General features: G+C 37.5%; 1 protein-coding gene across 7 annotated transcripts in view; it reads right to left on the minus strand.

Annotated features, from left to right (window-relative positions):
* The window catches only part of AKAP7 (A-kinase anchoring protein 7), a 93,047-nt gene that overhangs the window by 61,647 nt on the left and 12,680 nt on the right, over nt 1-18,720 (minus strand). For all 7 annotated transcript variants that reach the window (XM_087776822.1, XM_087776821.1, XM_087776823.1 and 4 more), the window contains exons 5-6: nt 15,018-15,178; nt 1,178-1,290 (exon numbers count right to left, since the gene is read on the minus strand). In XM_087776822.1, the coding sequence (XP_087632948.1) occupies nt 1,178-1,290; nt 15,018-15,178 (274 nt within the window). The remainder of the gene's footprint in view (nt 1-1,177; nt 1,291-15,017; nt 15,179-18,720) is intronic.

An 18,720-nucleotide genomic window follows, 5' to 3' on the forward strand; every position in this document is an offset into this window, starting at 1 on the left:
GCACAGCAAAAAACCCACCCTGATTGTCTCAGATGTTTTAACCAAACAGTTAAATTACTGAACAGCTGATATTCTAGAAGAGCTATGGATTTTTAAAATGAGTGTTTTAAAGAACAATTGTTAATACAAGCAAAAGCTTATGTGAGCTTACAAACTGAATAGCTATAATATACCACCTACAACCTGTGGACAAGTCCTTATTTCTGTTTCAGAGCGAGTATGTGTGCCCTTGAAGTTTCTTGATGTATCTCAAACCTCACTGCCTTCTTCCAATTGATTTCACAATACTACTTAATTAAAATGTGCACCTTCAGCATTTTTTAGTTATTTCTACTTACATTTTAAAGTACTTTTCTTTAATGTTTACTATTAAGGAAAAAATCAACTTAAAATATTTATATTATGTACTTTAATTCTTATTTAAAAATACACTTTTTCTTAAAATTATTTTCCTGCTTAATGTTAAAGGATCACATAAAACATCCTATACAATGTCAGCAAAAAAATTTTATGGAGATATAATTTATGTTAAATAATACATTACTGTTAAATTAATATGAAATAAAAAACTAGATATACTAGTATTGCTTCTATATATTTATCATCACAGTTATAAACTATTTTTATGTATTTGTGTATTTTGTCAAAAAACCTAATAAACAGGCAAGAAATAACTGCCTGCGAGACAGAATATAGAAGATGTGTTTCATCACTACTCTGAAATTCACCGAAGCATATTCAATAGAGGGAACTGATGGTCTGCATATTATGCATAATCCAAATATAAATTCCACTGTTTATTTGCTTATTTTCTCCTATACAGTAACAAAACAAAACTATCCAAACAAACTGCATGCATATAATCTACACCCTCATAACAATTCTGTAGTTTTGAACAAGTACTTTCATCCTTTGGTCTTGCATAATTTCACAAAAGAAAACAGACCATGATATTACTGTACTGAGAATATCAAGAGTGGTAACTTACAGTACAGGACTACTGTTTATAAGGCAGATGTACTAACTATTTTTTCTAAAAAAATCAGTATTTTCAAGTCTTACCTCTTCAGCTGGTTACAAAGTAGAAAGTATGATGCTATAGCACAAGCAACTCCTTTGTTCATCTCCAAATTAAACTTTCTAGATTGCTGCTGAGCTATGTGAAATGTGAGCTCACCTGCTTACGTAGCTGGGTTGATTTTGACAACTTCATGAAGGTCAGATGTGGTTTAAAAGCTCTTTCTTCTCCTGCCAAGATGCCCTTTTCTTGAAATATTTTCTTCATAGTCTCTGAGTGGGGAGAAAAACGTAGAGGCACAAAGATATTACATGATAGAATGCTTAAAAATGTGCTTTCTACTCTAATATGAGTCATAGCCGCTCCACATGGAAAAAACAAGATGATGTGTACGAAAAGGCAGAGAGATTTCTAGTTAACTTCAAAGGTACATATTATTTCATGTGAAAATAGTCTTATATTTGCAGTTAATATGTGTCATAAATTTGGCTTTACTAACATAATGGCAATTAGAAAGCTGTCCATGCTGTCTGCTTTTGCTATCAAAATAGGAACTTGACATTAGAACTGTTCAGGAGTTACTTTCACTGGAAAAGTTTTGGAAATTTCAGGAAAACTGAGTATGTAACAGAATTGTCTCTCTTCAAGAACACTATTCTGTAGTGAGTTCTGTTATCTGTATTTGGGTAATCTCCCATTCAGACCAAAGGAAATCTGAAATTGAAAGCTGTAAGTTCTGGCACTGGATTTACATGGCAGAATTAGAGAATAGGCATGCTGATGATTTTTGTTTGTTTTTTTAAGCTTCACTGTTGCCTTCCAAGCTAATTTCCTATTTTTAACGTACACTTTTATCTGTCTACAGCCCAGGCCAAAGCAACTCTACTACACTGACCTAGTTTACTATTTCCCAACTCATCTGCCCAATGTAATGTTTCATTTTTTGGAAAAATAATTTTAGTATAATGTTTGGATTATGTTCCATATTTCTTTTAGCTGAAATACTACAAATGAAAAATTTCTGTTGTAATTTTAAAAAAAAAGTTTAGATAAAATTGATAAAACTTGTGGCAAAAATAATACCAATAAGTAGAATATTTTTTTAATTGAAAAACAGAAAAACTGCAATATCCTTTTTTTTTCCTTTGCAAATACAACTACCAGTTTTTTCACTAGCTGTAGGTCTAGCTGACGCATGCTATCTTTGAACAAAAATCAAAATAGGGGAAAAAAATAAAATCAATCCTATCACATGAATTTAATCAACCCTTATCATAACGATGTATTTGCATTTAAGTGTATTATTTTTTTGGCTTGATAGTTCAGCTGTAACAGAAAGATCCAGTGCTTTATTCTCCCACCTGGAAGAAAATGCATTACACTGGGAACCGAACAACACAGCTGGCTGAAAAGAAAATAGGGAAGGCCCAAAGAAGAGGAATATAGGCATATAGAGTTGGCTAGCATAAGTCTGCCAGTTCACGCTCCTGTAACATGTCATTCCAGAGCCCTTACTCTTACCATTTTTTGTTTTCTGTAGTAACTATTTAAGTGAGCTACTTTGAAATCACACTTAAGAAGAGATTTTACAAGTTTGTGCATCACTTTGCAACAGAAAAGTTCTAGAAGAAGCTCAGAGTATTCACTTGGGACCTGGAGATCAAAATTCACTTCTCTGTCTTTGCTGCATATGATTTATAACCTTAGGCTCCACAGTCTATGCAACTAAAGCTGGGATTTTGAAAGAAGCCAAGGAAATCAAAGACCCAAATGCCATCTCTTTTAAACAGGCCCACTTGAAAATTCTCTTTCAACCTTCACTCCCCACTTACAAGATGCTGATGCATTTTACAAAAAAGAATTAGCCCAACCTTTTATTCTAACTCCCAGGATGCTGAAAGGACAACCAGATTAAAACTTGCGAAGCGTTTACACAATGGTAATAGGGGCCACATGACTATGGCAGATGCTGAAAATAGCCTACCAGAATGGTTGAGGTTGGAAGGGACCTCCAGAGGTCATCTGGTCCCACCGCCCTGCTCAAGCAGGGTCACCTAGAGCCAGTTGCCCAGGACTATGCCTGGATGAATTTTGCATATCTCCAAGGAGGGAGACCACACAGCCTCCCTGGGCAACCCGTGCCAGTGCTCGGTCACCCTCACAGTAAAAAAGTGTTTCCTGATGTTCAGAGGGACCCTCCTGTGCTTCAGTTTGTGCCCATTCTCTCTCTCTTCCCCCCGACCCCTGTATGTATATACAAGCATAACTGCTATATAGATCTATAGATCTATATATCTAGATCTATAGGCCTACTATATATCTATAGCTATGGCTATATATCTATACACAAGCACAGCTTACCTACTTGTATTATTTTAAATTGTGTCTGCGGGAAACATTTCTAAATTTACACTGAATCCGCACTAAGCTATTGTGCAGCTGTGCACACAAATGCTACTGAACAACAGATTAACATATCAAAACAGAAGACTACAAATGTTTGCTGCTTCTTCAAACTGAGATATGGAAGTTCAAATTAAGTCATTTAGTTATGGTGTGCATGTATTTCCCTGTGTCTAACAGCCTGCTTATTTTCTGATGTAAGTAAGCCAATAAAATGTTACATTTATTTGAAACTGAAATTGCCTGTAACAAAGCCATTTTCTGGTTCCTTTGTTTGGTTCTCTAAACTGCACCATTTGGGGACTCATTGACTTTGATGTTCCAGCAAAGGCTTAGTCTTATCAAAACCAGGTTTATGCTATCCTGTGATATTCTGACTCAGTCTTGTGGATTGTAGTCTTTTTTCTCCCCTAAAAGCTCAAAGTCTTTCTGCCACCATGTCTTATGCCAAGCAGCGTCTTACCTCCCACTCTGCAATTAAGATCTGGTGACGATCTGCACCTCTAAGGGTGTCCCCTTAATGCCAGTAAGAGCTTAGTGTCAGACCAGAGGTTTGCTGATGTGCACCTGATCACAGGATTTTAAGCCCAGTGTTTTCAACAGGGTAGACTGGTCATATGGCACTATCAATGTGTGTCACAGTGGGACAGTAGGGGACCCACACTTCACACCGCTGAACAGCAACCACATGGCCTGCGTGTCTCCATTTTGTGCTAAATAGCTTTGTTCAGTGTCTGCTTCGATTTATCTTTCTAAATTTATCTTTTTTTTTCATACCTGGCAATTCTAATCAAGAAAAAAACATAATGAAAAACTGGGCGAGAGGAAAGAAAGCATAACTTCAGAGACAGACTGCAGTTTTAAATTTAAGAGATTTACGTGTGTGTGTGTGTGTGTGTCCACACACGTTCTCATGGTGATCAGACTTCTCACACAGCTTTGTCGTGGCATGGACTGTCATTAAACATCACAGGCTCAAGAGACTGGCCACGCTTGCTGGTACTACAGATAGCCCCAGTTTTGCCTGACACTTAGGGAACGCATGACATTTTACTGGTTAAGGTGACTTACGAACATAATTAGCACAATGTTTCCTTCTTCAAAGATAATGAAAATAGAAAGAAATCTGAGTAGATGGAGAGGGAAAAAAAGAAACAAAGGGAAATGTTTTCCTGAGAGCACAGGAAGGTTAAAAGATAATGTAATGCTATTAATATACATGCAGCTCTTTGAAGAAGTGGCCACAAGAAGGGTTTTAAAAGAAATGGGGAAGGAAGCATGGATGCTGTGGGAAAGAGAAAGTTCCAGGCTTATGGGACAGCATGAAAGTGGATTTGAAGACTGAGCAAATAGACGAAGGTTAAGGTTTATGATGGGGATTGCCTGAACTGAAAGAAATTAGAGGCCAAAGACAAGAATGGTAGACAGACAATGCCCATGGGTCTTAACAAATGAGGATCTGTCATCTTTCCCCCAGACATCAACATTACTAGCTAGACTGAAAAATCACACAAGATCTGTGTTTTCCCTTATTAGAATCATAGAATGGTTTGGGTTGGAAGGGACCTTTAAAGGGCATCTAGTCCAACCCCCCTGTAGTAAGCAGGGACATCTGCAACTAGATCAGGTTGCTCAGAGCCCCATCCAACCTGACCTTGAATGTTTCCAGGGACGGGGCATCTACCACCTCTCTGGGCAACCTGTTCCAGTGTTTCACCACCCCCATCATAAAAAATTTCTTCCTTTTTAAAACCATTACCCCTTGTCCTATCACAACAGGCCCTGCTAAAAAACCCGTCCCCATCTTTCTTATAAGCCCCCTTTAAGTACTGAAAGGCCACAATAAGGTCTCCCCGCAGCCCTCTCTTCTCCAGGCTGAACAAGCCCAGCCTTTCCTCATAGGAGAAGTGCTCCATCCTTCTGATCATTTTTGTGGCTGAAAAATGTTGGCCAGTCTCAGGCTGACCAATGTTCGCAGCTTCAAAGTATACCCTAGAAAAGTTACGACTATTTTTACAAGCTCAATGACTTCCTGGAACAAATTTTTGGACAGCTTTCAGACTGTCTTTCATGCAATTTGAAGTACTTTGCAATACCATTTTGTACCTTATTTTTATAATGTCAAAGTTACTGAATGTCATCTGCCTCTCTTACATTGGATGTGGCTGAATCCATTAGACAACTGTTTCCCCATAATTAGACTTGAAATGTGATATGTGAAACTTACTCAGAACTGCTATATACTGGAAAGGCTCAAAAATTCAACAGCTAGATCAATACAGAATGATTCATAGAAAAATTGCACATTGAACCATATTCCATAATACAAATGGCCATACTCTTTTCCAAGATTTCATTAGCTATGGAAAACTGCTATGTACGCACATTTTCGTACAGTCTATTAATTTCTGCTTGTCTCTAAACCATGCTCCCTCAATTAAAAGATTTAGAATTTAGAAACAGTATTCTGTCTCTTTATTGAAAAACTTTTTACTTTACACTTGGAGCTGAGGAAAAGCTAAGCATAGATAACTTACAATTATAACCATCACGTTAAGTCATGTTAAAATTTTTAAGTTCTTAGTTGTTTTTTAGGAGTATTCTGTTGGCTATCAGTTAGCAGAAGTTTGGGGTTTACAAACAAGCTCTTCTGGTCATCCTTACTTTCCTAATAGCACTGAGCAGAATGCACTCACAAAGCCTTACAAGACCCCATCTCCAAGCCAGTGAAGAACTCAAAGCCATCTATTTCAGATGCTAGTATTTATCACAACCTCAACTATATGTCACCAGAGGTGAGCACCACAAATTTAAAAAAAATTATTTTAGCTATCATGTTATGCTTGGAATATATAATCAAAGGCTGCATCAAGCACCAAACTCTCTACCATCCTACTGTTAAGACCATCATAAATGATAGTAGCAGCCTGAGGAGTGTCCCTGGCTGCTGCCTGACAAAAACTACTGACTCCTGAACACCTCAGCAATCCCCAATCTCTGATAAAAAAAAATGGTGGCTAAACCAGGGTCAGTCACTACCTCATGTCTGGTGATTTTATCTCCAGGATGTAAGAAAAGGGAAGCTCTTGCTTCTCATCTCTCCATATGAAAAGTGGCTATTTTAAATCTCCATCAGTACTAGCATTTCTCTGAAAATAGTCAGCTTTACACTGTGCCAAAAGGTAAACCAGAATCAAGCCAATTTCCCAATGGTTCTTCCACTGCTACTTGGTTATATATTACTTTGGCTTTTCTACAGTGAGTTGTCACTGTACCATACCACTATCATATATCAGTGAGCTATATGGTTATTTCAAACACGTATCGGCAGTATGCGCAGGTTGTTCTGTTTCTCTCCATCGCCATACACATATATAGAAAAAAGATGTGCTCATTCATGAGGTAGGATCCAAAAAGCAGCTGGACCAAGCAATCCCCACTTTGTGCAAGGATGCCAATACGTAAGCTAAGCCTTGCAAAACAAACAATGATAATGTGAAGGCTCAAAGTGCTGGACTGAAATAGAAACATAGGTAGGACTTGATGAAACTGGGTTCTTTTACTGGCTTTAATACATTCCAATACTTCCTAAAAGTTTGTCATGATCACAAAAAGAAGTGGGTGAGAGTACCTTCTTTTAAACCACAAAAAACATATCTTATTGCGTCATTTTGATGAGGTATTTATCAGAGTAATTGTTATTCAGTGTTTGGCAGCACAATACGAAGAAGAATGTAAATGAAAATCTAAAAGCATTTGCTGTCCTTGCTTTCAGAGAACCATACTTCACATTTTTAGCATTAAGGAACAAATGTGGAGATCACTAATGGGTGTTTTAGAGGAACACAGTCAATGAACATAGTGAACAGCATGTTCAGTTTCATTAAACAATACAGCAGTGCTCAATGACCTTTAACCAGATCATCATATGTGTTCTGAACAGAGGGGTGTTAAGAATCAAAAACATCTCATAATAAAAAAATCAAGGAAAAATTAAATGGCAGGTTCAGAGCCAGGCATGCACATGGTTAGTTTGCTTTATATATTTCACAAACACAACTACAGTGAGAATAAAAACCATAATAAACATCAAGGTGCAAAGATAAAATACTATGACAAACTGAAGATATTTCAATCTCCCTACTAATTGAATAAATTCCTCGCAACGATTTAAAACTTTGCTTCCAGTCCCACCTGACTACACAACAGCAAATTAGAGATTACCTGGCCTGTAAATGCCAAAATCCTCCCATAAGATTTACTTTCTCCTTGCCTTACAAACAGATCCTTTACTTATTCCTGCTACCCCGACTTCCTTTCTATTAAACCCTTATTCTTCCCCTTGTATCTGCATTCTCTGTACCTTGCTGAAAATGCCAGTATACAGCCAAATCACATTTTTCTTAGCAAACTGAAACAATTTTTTCTATTCTTTCTGACTCCTTCCACACAATTGATCAAAATTTTAAGACCCTGAGTGAAGAGTAGTACAGTCAAAGGGCAGGAGAGGCACTGCAATACAGTGCTCCAAAGCCAGGCACCTGTCCCAGCCTATTGCTTTTGTGTATCTACTTTAGCCTCTCCTACTTATCATGTGACACACAAAAAGGGTGAGCTAAGAGATCTGGCAATAGCACAGCATTTAATATTCCCATGCAATAAATGTTGAGCTCCAGAGCAAACTGTATTTAATAACTACTACCTGTTGGAAGCACAAACTCATAAAACTAACTGGTGTTATACTAGGCCTTAATAGTAACTGTTTATTTTCACTAAAATGATTGCCCCTGTTGTCAGTATTTGTCTAGTCAAGGGGCCTAAAATGAAGAAAACTGTCATGTAGCACAAAGCTGAATTAGAAAAGGTTGCATGCAGAAAACTACGTAATATCAAAAGCCGTGAACAATGCTCAGGTCTACTGGAATCAGTCCTTGATGTAAGTAAGTACTAGGTGTCTTGGCTCTTGTAATGAAATCAACAAAAAAATTGTTGGATTTTTTTTTTTTTCTGCCAGTTATTCATCACACGGTACAGCATATACATATATTTGCTGACATAGATAATTACATTCTTGAAACAGCAGAACACTGCCACTTTCAACTTCAGAGCACGCTTCTCTTCCTGCTGTGGATGAGCCAAGTTCCCACACATGCCAGTAAAGTTCTGCTACACACATTAGTAGAAACTACAACTAATGGCACATGGACTAGAAGAAAATCTAACATGTCACAGCAGCACATTTTCCATGCAACTGCTATGGATTTGGACTAGCAGCTTTTTGTTCACTTTGTACAAATCAGCTGTTTTAATGGAAAATTACAACAGGTTTGACTTCTTAATTTTTCCATCATGTGAAATGACTTAAGAATAACTGACAAGAGGCAAAATTCATTTATCTTAGCTCCAGCCATCTGGAACTAAAGTGAACAAAGTTAACTGAATTAAACCATTTCTCTAGGCCCTCTGAAGTCAGGGCAATTTAACTTACCCTAAAATAGATGCTAAATGTGTGGTTTCATAATCTTTAAAGAAACTCATAAACCACCATCCTTGCCAAAACAGATTGTTCTTCTCCAGCCCCGTGCTTGCCATTGCTCCTATCTTTTTTGCCGACAGTCATGTAGCTATACAGTAAACTGCACTGGCAAACTGATTAGGTTAAAAATTAGCTGGCAAAGGTAAAAATGTTGATTTAACCACAGTGATATTCACTATGCAGCTGCAGAAATCCCCAGCACAACAAAAAGGGATGGACTGCTTTGGTATGGTGGCAATGCCAGCTTATGCTTGAGTAAAGCTGTAATGTACTTAGAGAAGAACACGGGCAGTGTGACTTGCTTTCCATTTCTCTCTCTCTAGTACGGACTGTCAGGAAAATCAGCTTAGTGAGATTAGACTAAATGTCATTTTTAGAAAACTTAAGTTAAAGAAAATGACTAGTTAGGTGTACGACATGTCTGTCTAGTGCAGTCCTAACTGTATTAAAATATTTAACCCAACAAATCAACATTTCTTAAAAAGAAAGGACCAAAAGCAAACAAAATAGTTATCTGCATAAACAGAAGAGTCACTTTTTTGTTCATGAAATACAAGCTCCCTCTGATGGTCAGACCATAATGTGCATCATACGTCCAGAGAACCAAAATCTGCAAATCCTGGTGGGTAAAAACCCGGATTCACCGATTCACTTTTATCAGCTTCAAATAGCATTTACAATATAACTATCAAAATGAAAATCAAAGCCAAACAATTAATTACCTTTTCCAAATTCACTTAGTACTTCACATATTCTGTAGTGTAGCAAAGCACATGCAATGAAGCACTTTTAAATCACTGTAAGCGTGTATGTTGCTTTTAGCTCAGGATTTCTAAAAAGACTTGGACAAAGAGTGATTAAAATACTCCTAAAATTTCTATCAATAAATTTCTGTTTCATAGCAGTTTAGCACTATTCCTAGTAGATAAATATATGATGCTAATGTCTTTTAATGGATTGTTGGGAAAAAACTAGCAAATTACAACAAACAGAAGTTCCATATTAGCTCTGCTTTTCCTGAACTTTTGTCTCTGGGAAACTTACATTTACATTGGCATTAGGAAACATGCACCATTATAATGCTGTACCACATTCAGACATTACAGGTTTCAAACAAATCTCTATATGATTTATGGAACTAAATGCGTTCTTACAAGAAGCTAATTTGACTTCTTTTATTTTCTATTTTTGTGTTATCAATATTTCTCCTTCAATATCCATGTAGAACACAAAATAACACATGAAGTCAAAATTCACCTTAGAGCATACCAGAAACCAAACATAATCTTGAAATAGCAAAACAGTAATTCTGTAATAAACTAAACTTAGGTCTTGCCAAAAATCAAACCAGCTACAGAAATGATCTCTATTTACTGTTCTGTGGACAACAACAGAATGATTAACACCCTGCAGGCAGTACTGTGTATTTTTTTTTTCTTTCTGCCAGCTTCAGTTTTAAAATTGCAGTTTTCTAGGGACACAAGTTATATCACAAGCAAGCTGTACTAGGAGCCAGAATAAACTTGAGACTATTAATTTCTGTCAACCCTATATAACCTCACAGCAGCATTTATGAAGAGCTGATAGCAATCTTCACACAGATCCTGACAATAGCAACCCAACAGAAAAGAGTTTCCACTATCTTCTCCCGCAGCTGTCTCCCTAAAATTGTGTATTCAGGATATTATCCACAGAGCAGGTACTAGGCATAATTCTGACATACAGTGTGTTTTGAATTAATACATGAAACGTATTACAGAAAATAAACTCAATGGCACATTTCTGGTAATATGATTCTTTACATTACAAGATATATTTATTGTGTCAAGTACAGCCCAGAAAGTACTACATGGTCTTTTCCCCAAAATGCAACACCTTCAGTAGCAGGTTTGGCCCTTAGAGGATTGTCTGCTAACGTTTTGTAAAAACTGCATGCAAACTAAACTGTGTTCAAATTAACTCTCTAAGTGTACTCTTACATTAAAGGAATTATACATGTGATATGCTTGGGGGACGGGGGAGAATCCTAATGACTCTCTTGTTTACCTCACCAGTTCTGAAGAGTTCACACGGATTCTTTTGTTTAATATTACTTCACATTCCAAATTGCACTGCCCTGAAGGACATCTGTGTAATAAGAAATTATCTGTTTTTATCAGGTTACTTGTATTAATTTTTTTGCAATTTAATCTAATGAAGACATACATAGAAACTGTTTACTGTATTCATTTTCTTCCTACTCATACCTGGCCTTTTCACTATTTTAATCTGTAACTAAACTAACATTTGAAACACACTTGTGTAATCTTCAGCGTTACATACAGACCTAAAAACTTTTTTTCTGGCACAAGCATCAATACAAACACTGAATTTGCTTTCCTGAATTATAGGTTACTCATTATGAAATAATATTAGCACATCCAAGAAGGCACAAAAAGCTACTCTGAAATCAGCAGCGATTCAGAAGTTACCGTTATGACAGTCCCTAGGAAGTGTAAAGGTAGCATATCCTGAAATCATACCCATTAAACATTTTCAGTCATTTTACCATTTTCTTCTGGTAATGTTCAGCTCCCTACCCTGTTTCAGAACTAAATCCAGATGAAACAAATATCACTCTGTAAGTCTAGAGACTGAAGAACAGGCCTAAGGCCAAGAAATGACCCATTCACTTAGCAAAAGTAAGCACTGAAAGAAGAAACATTTTTACTAAACAGCAATGTTAAGTGGAAATAATAATATACAGCTGTAGTTCTAATATAAGCAAAGAATGCTTATATGGAGTGAGTATTAATAGTTAAGCTTTACAAAGAAAACATAGGTTTGCTTGTTTGCTAAATTTGACTGTACTGAGTTTGTCTACTGGGAAGGACTGTCAAACTGAAAAGCAAAGGTTGAAATCTGATCTTATCTTTCACTTGTCTAATTCTGATCAAAATCTGGTCCACTAGTCCTTTAAGATGTTGTGGTGAGTTGACCTTGGCTGGATATCAGGTGCCCACCAAAGCCGCTCTATCACTCCCCTCCTAAGCTGAACAGGGGAGAGAAAATATAACGAAACGCTTGTGGGTCGAGATAAGGAGAGGGACAGACCACTCACCAATTACTGCCATGGGCACAACAGACTCAACTCAGGGAAATTAATTTAATTTCTTACCAATCAAATCAGAGTAGGGTAATGAGAAATAAAACCAAGCCTTAAAACACCTTCCCCTCACCCCTCCCTTCTTCTCAGGCTCAACTTCACTCCTGATTTCTCTACCTGCTCCCCATGGGCAGTGCAGGGGGACGGGGAATGGGGGCTGTGGTCAGTTCATCACACGCTGTCTCTGCTGCTCCTTCCTCCTCAGGGGAGGACTCCTCACACTCTTCCCCTGCTCCAGCATAGGGTCCCTCCCACGGCAGACAGTCCTCCACAAACTTCTCCAATGTGAGTCCTTCCCACAGGCTGCAGTTCTTCACGAACTGCTCCAGTGTGGGCCCCTTCCACAGGGTGCAGTCCTTCAGGAACAGACTGCTCCATGTGGGCTCCTCTCTCCACAGCTCCTGCCAGGAGCCTGCTCCAGCATGGGCTTCCCATGAGGTCACAGCCTCCTTCAGGCATCCACCTGCTCCGGCGTGGGGTCTTCCACGGGCTGCAGGTGGATATCTGCTGCACCGTGAACCTCCATGGGCTGCAGGGGGACAGCCTGCCTCGCCATGGCCTTCACCAGGGGCTGCAGGGGAATCTCTGCTCTGGTGCCTGGAGCACCTCCTCCCCCTCCTTCTTCACTGACCTTGGTGTCTGCAGGGTTGTTCCTCTCACATATTCTTACTCCTCTCTCTGGCTGCAATTGTTGTTGTGCAGTAACTTTTCTCCCTTCGTAAATAGGTTATCCCAGAGGTGCTACCACCATCACTGATGGGCTCGGCCCTGGCCAGCAGTGGGTCCATCTTGGAGCTGGCTGGCATTGGCTCTATCGGACATGGGGGAAGCTTCTAGCAGCTTCTGACAGAAGCCACCCCTGTAGCCCCCCCACTACCAAAACCTTGGCATGCAAACCCAACACAGATGTGTAGAAAATTATTCATAACAAACCTTTATTTCCTGTAGTTGAAAGACATCTGGCTCTCCATGTCTAGCAACTTCAATTATTTTGGAGTTCTTAATAATTAACTATAAACTTCTCAAAATCAAAAGTTACTGTCACTAACAGAAACCATTCATCTCCTTTCACAAGAGGTATTTGAAAGGGAACACAGTTTATGAATTATCTCACTGTTTCTAAAACAGCATACATGCAATATTCTGTCATCTTCAAAAGAAATCTAAAGACAAACTCAAAGACAAGGATGAGGAAGCATCCAAAGGACTTGGTAGATTCAATCCTTGAAATAATTATGGGATTATTTGACAACCAAAGCCTCTCTGGAACTGTAAGTACTGTTCAATTTCTACCATATTGAATATTAGAAATACTTCTCTATCAAGCTTGCTTAAAATAATAAAGCATTGCCCAATAACAGCATTAGCAATTTGGTAAGCTGAAAAGCTCATGGTCTTCTATTCAACCTTTCTTTGAAATGTAAGTGAAAAAATACAACACGTTTTCTAAAAGCCCTTCAGAAATTAAACTAATGAATTGCGAGAGAAAGCACTGTATTAATAAAGACTTCTTCCATTTTTTCTCTGTACTGGACTGCAAAGAGGTAGCGTGACAGCAGCAGTCTTTGCTACTCTACAAAATGTCCTATATGGGCTATTGCACTATTAAAAAATGGTGTGACCTCACATTCCTCAGAGCACAAAAGATAATTCATCAATACTGAAAAACTCTTTTAGAGTCTTTCCAAGGAATAGTTGGAATTGCCGGGATAGTTTTAAAGGACACCAAGGAATTACAGACAGTATTGTTCACTGAGAATTTTTATTTAATATCTGTAAACAACATAGTTTAAGTATAGGCTCACAGACAGATAAAAATAACTCCACTCTACCTTGTTTTGGTCTAGGTAGTGACTGCTGTTTCTCAGCTGATATTTACACTCCTTTAAATTTATATATTCCTACTGACTTGAACTGTATCTTTGGATGCATTTTATCTGACTGGCAAAGGCAGTGGCCTTAGCTCCCCTGTTAAGACAGAACTGAGAGTTTCACTCTTGAAGTGAACATGTGGGCGCACATGCATAGTAGCACGTACCTGACACATCTTTCAGTAACTTCCTAATTGCCAAAGGAAAGCAATTAACATTGAACAAGCCACAGACTGGTTCCATAACTGCTCCAAAAAAATATTTCAGGCTAAAGCAGCATGGAATCCAACTCCATTCCTCTGGCAGATGAGTCATGTCCTTCTCCTGAATTCCCCTCATCCTCCAGGAGTGTAGAGAAAGTCCAGATTTTACTTTATACATAAGTGGATGTGCATATATGAAGTACATATATATATACACGTATATATGTGTGTGTGTATCTATGTGAGACATATATATATGAGAGTCATAACTTACTTATACATACTTACTTATACATACTTATACATGTGAGAGTCATAATTTACTGAAATTTAAGAGTGATATGTATAACATACAGGAAACACAAAACTTAAAGACTCCCCAGAGCACAGAAGAGGAAAGAATGTCACTGGCTCTTACTTAGTGCTCTACTCAGCATGAATACAAAGGAGAGAACTATGTAACTTTGCAAGTCAGGTAACATGCATCACAGATCTCAAAGTCAGTAAGTACAAATATACAAATTGAAAGGGGTATAAATATCACTTGAGAAACAGCAGACAGTACTTGGACCAAAACAACGTAGAGTGGAGTCTTTATATCCATCTACAAACCTGCACTACATTTTTTACCTATACTAGATAAAAAGATACAAGATAACAGTACTGTCTGTAATTCATTAATATCCTTTTGAACTATACTGGGAAATTCATCATATAGCCTTTGCAGGTGTTAAAAGTAAATTAATGTTGACTAAATTAGCACCAACTTATCTTTGTGCTCCACTCTTATCTAGGTTGACAAAATGTCTTTAAAGCACTTAAACTAGATTGACAAGTGTACCTGCTATTTCCGTAAGTATAGTTGTATGATCATTTTCTGCCAACTTCACAAATCCAACTTCATTTTTGAAGTGATCAATTCCTTGAAAAGACAAATCCACAGTTTTTCCTTTCAGGAGATCTTCTACAAAATCCTTGCTGTCTGAAAGAGCACCAACTGCTCTGTCAAGAGGAAAGAAAATATCTATGTGAAAGTCAAATATATGAATACTGTTTACATGGCTACTTATGATTCCATCCAAAAATCTCACAAAGCTTTATTAGTGTCATTTGATGGTCTACTCAGGTACTTTTGCACTACTTCCTATCCATGCAGTATTATTATTACCATTTTATAAAGGTAAACTGGTTCATACACCCTGCTGCAAAACCACAGAAATAATAAGGCAGACCTCGCAGGAGGTGTAATTCCTGAAAAGAGTTTATCTCAGTCCTCAAGGTGACTAGGTATTAACATGGTAGTGTCTCTATTACTCTGTGCATCCCATTTAAATAAGATGCTTACTCGGAAGCATTTCGTTTTTCATTCTTAAATTAGTTCACTTTTTTCATCTCCTGATAGCTCAACTGAATAAAATTCTGCTTCGTTCAAAGTTACTACAGAGTGTTACTTAATATTTTAAACAGAGGTTAGTGACATTATATATAATGATAAAATCATATGGAAATTACTATTAAGCTCATTGAGAACTGTTATTAAAAGAAGTACTATCTAAATTGATGCTTACTTTCTTTAAGAGATAAGTGGCATGCACGCATAATCTACATGTAACTTAAGAAACAGGAGCAAACCTGGTAACCTTTTAATAACCATTTTAATTAGCCATATTAAGGGCACGTACGATTACATGAAATGTTTGTTTTGACCTGCACTTGAAGTGATTCACTTGCTAAACAAAAACTATATAAACAGTCTTAGTGTCTTCTAAAAGATCTCTCACTTGCTCACAGTTTTTAATTCTATTTGACAAAACTGAATTTAAACTTTTCACTAAACGGACATTGATTTTATAAACGCTAGATGGCAGTGACAGGTTAAAAACTCTCAAGAGAGTTTATTTTACTTTTTTTGTTCTAGCTGAAAGCCTTCACCATGATTTCTAAAGTAGGCTAAAATATATTCTTATGCCTGTACAATTACAAACAACTCTGCACACGTTTCAATTGTGTTTAACAAGATGGACTCTTGATGAGAACTATGCATTTAATTGAAACATAGGGCAGCTTAAGAAAGATGTTAAGGTTGATTACATCACAAAATATCCTTGATTGATATAGTACTCCTGTGGTTTTCTTATAAGGCTTTAATCTACAACCTAGAAGTACTTTAGCTCCTATATAACCACTTTAAACAACAATGCCATTAGTTGTTCCTCGGCAAAGATATTTTTCTTTGAGCATAGTCTCTGCCACTTACCTACCCTTTTATCATCATTACACAAGCTTGTTCCTATGTCTTCCATATGTGCTATTTTTCAAGGCCTTTCAAAAACACCATCTAATACTGATTATAACTGTCAGATTACTTCACAGGTAATCATGTGTAGATTTATTTACCGATATGAACCCGAAAATTGTTCCAAAACAAGTACAAATATTTCAAATACAGTGTCAAAGATTGCAGTGGGCTTTCAAGTAGTGAATCATGCACATACCTAAAACCCATCCCTGGATTTTTTGCATCTGAGAACTGGTACACAGGGAATCATGGAAAGCTCTGTTCCCCAGCTGAACAAAGATTTATATTTACATACTGTAGGGTCTGCTGCAGAACTCACTGACCAACTCTACCTGATGAGGTCTATGAAAGGTCAATTCAAACAGTGCAGTGTGTTTTCAGTTTAGCACTGTGTCACTGAAGATTTAGTTCTACTTTTTCTTTTATATATAATCTTGTAAACACTAAAATATTTAGAAAAATAGTTGTCATCTCACTCTAGCATATTTTGTATTTCCATATTCTATCAATCACTTAGTAATACCTAATAATTGCTTTTTAAGAATAATGCACAAGGACAAACATTTCCACTGAAATCAATAGCAACAAATGCAACAGTGGTATTTTCTTGTTATTCCATACCAAATAGTATTTACAATGCCAAATAGTAGTTACGCTCAGTGCAACTAATCCACAGGGATAACAAAAAAGTTTACAAGCATTTTGCTCCAAAGTGGGGGAGGGGGGGAAGGGGAAGAATTAAGCAGCATATTCTAATTGAATACAAACTAGGATTATAGAAGCAGTACCTGTTTTTTTCTATATTGCTGTAGTGTAAATATTATAATTTTATATTACTTAAAATTGCCATAGCTTCTTTTTAGAAATTTCTGAATTGCTAATTTTGATTACTCGTTAGAAAAGCAACCCCGCAAAAAAAGTCAAACTGAATCCTTTCAGCTCTCATATTTATAATGAAAAGGTTAGATTCACAGAGTCTTTGACAAATGACAAGCAAGAAGAATTTGACATTACAGTCTGGTAATGAAGGCATTTACTGCAAAGGCAGGCATCCTCATTTCTAGTACCTGATCCCATGACTACACATACATTTAGCATGGACTAGAACTCCTTTGCTTGAAGGGAGTGCTGTCATGACTCTTGCTTGCTTGCTTTCTTTGTGGTTTTTAAAATCTCACATTCATGGTTTCATATAGTCCTACAAAAAGAGATCTAAAGTGCATTCATGCAGGCTAGGTCACAGCTAATCAGTTAACTGAGTTACAACTCGCATGGGAATTGCAGGTCTGGATTCCCTTAGAAAGAGCAGCCTAGAATACAGATCTTCCATTTTCAGGGTGAAAGCTGTATGTACTAAAATACCATACAAAGGGCTTTGTACTGAATTGAATGTTATGTTTAGCACATTCTTATCACGCATTTTGACTTCAAATAGCGTTCAACACATTTCATTTCTGTATAGACAGAGGCACTATTGTGCAAACACAGTAGAAAAACTGTAGATATCTAAGTAACGTAATGGATCCAAACCTAACGATCTATGGACTCTCAGATGCCCAGTTGACTAGCTGCACTTTGTTTGAGGGATTACTCTCACCCCACGTTAACACACAGGTTCTTTTGCCAGCCTGGGTCTTGGTTTCTTTCCATTAACCTGGTATCAAAAATTGGTGAAGCAAAGAAACGAAAATTCAACTTTTTACGCTTCAAGTTGTCCCAGAAGATCAAACAGAAAACATCAGTTATGGAAAAAAAAAAAAAAAAAGAATCCCACATAATAGAAAATGCAATCTAGAATACCTGAGGATAGCTGAGCTAGATACCTGTAGGAGGCATCTGGCCAGGGAAGGGGTGAATCACTGGGGAAGCTGCTGCTGACTAGAGGACAGCTCCTGGGCGCCTGGACTGTGGAGTTCTGCTGGGAGAGGCAGAGAAGAACTCCGTAAGTAAGTGCTTGGGTGGCAGTCAGACAGTGAGAGCTGACAAGGAGCTCAAGGAGTAGCAAAAGATACTGAATTTGGGAATATTTGTTTTGATATACAGTTTAGGACTCTAAAAAATATTCAGGAGGAGGCATACTTGCCTTTGAGATATCCTCTCACATTCCCTTTTCTAAAAAGTTCATACTTCAAACCCTTTTTAAAAAAATCTTGTGCACAGAGTCGGTGGTTGTGCTCACCGATTTTCTGGTGCTACCACAGTTTGCTCATCAACCAGGGCAAGAGGAAGCTGGTATGCCTGCTCC

The sequence above is a fragment of the Nipponia nippon genome, unplaced genomic scaffold, assembly GCF_047370975.1.
Source record: "Nipponia nippon isolate SJK-2023a ecotype South Korea unplaced genomic scaffold, ASM4737097v1 scaffold_4, whole genome shotgun sequence".
Lineage (NCBI taxonomy): Eukaryota > Metazoa > Chordata > Aves > Pelecaniformes > Threskiornithidae > Nipponia > Nipponia nippon.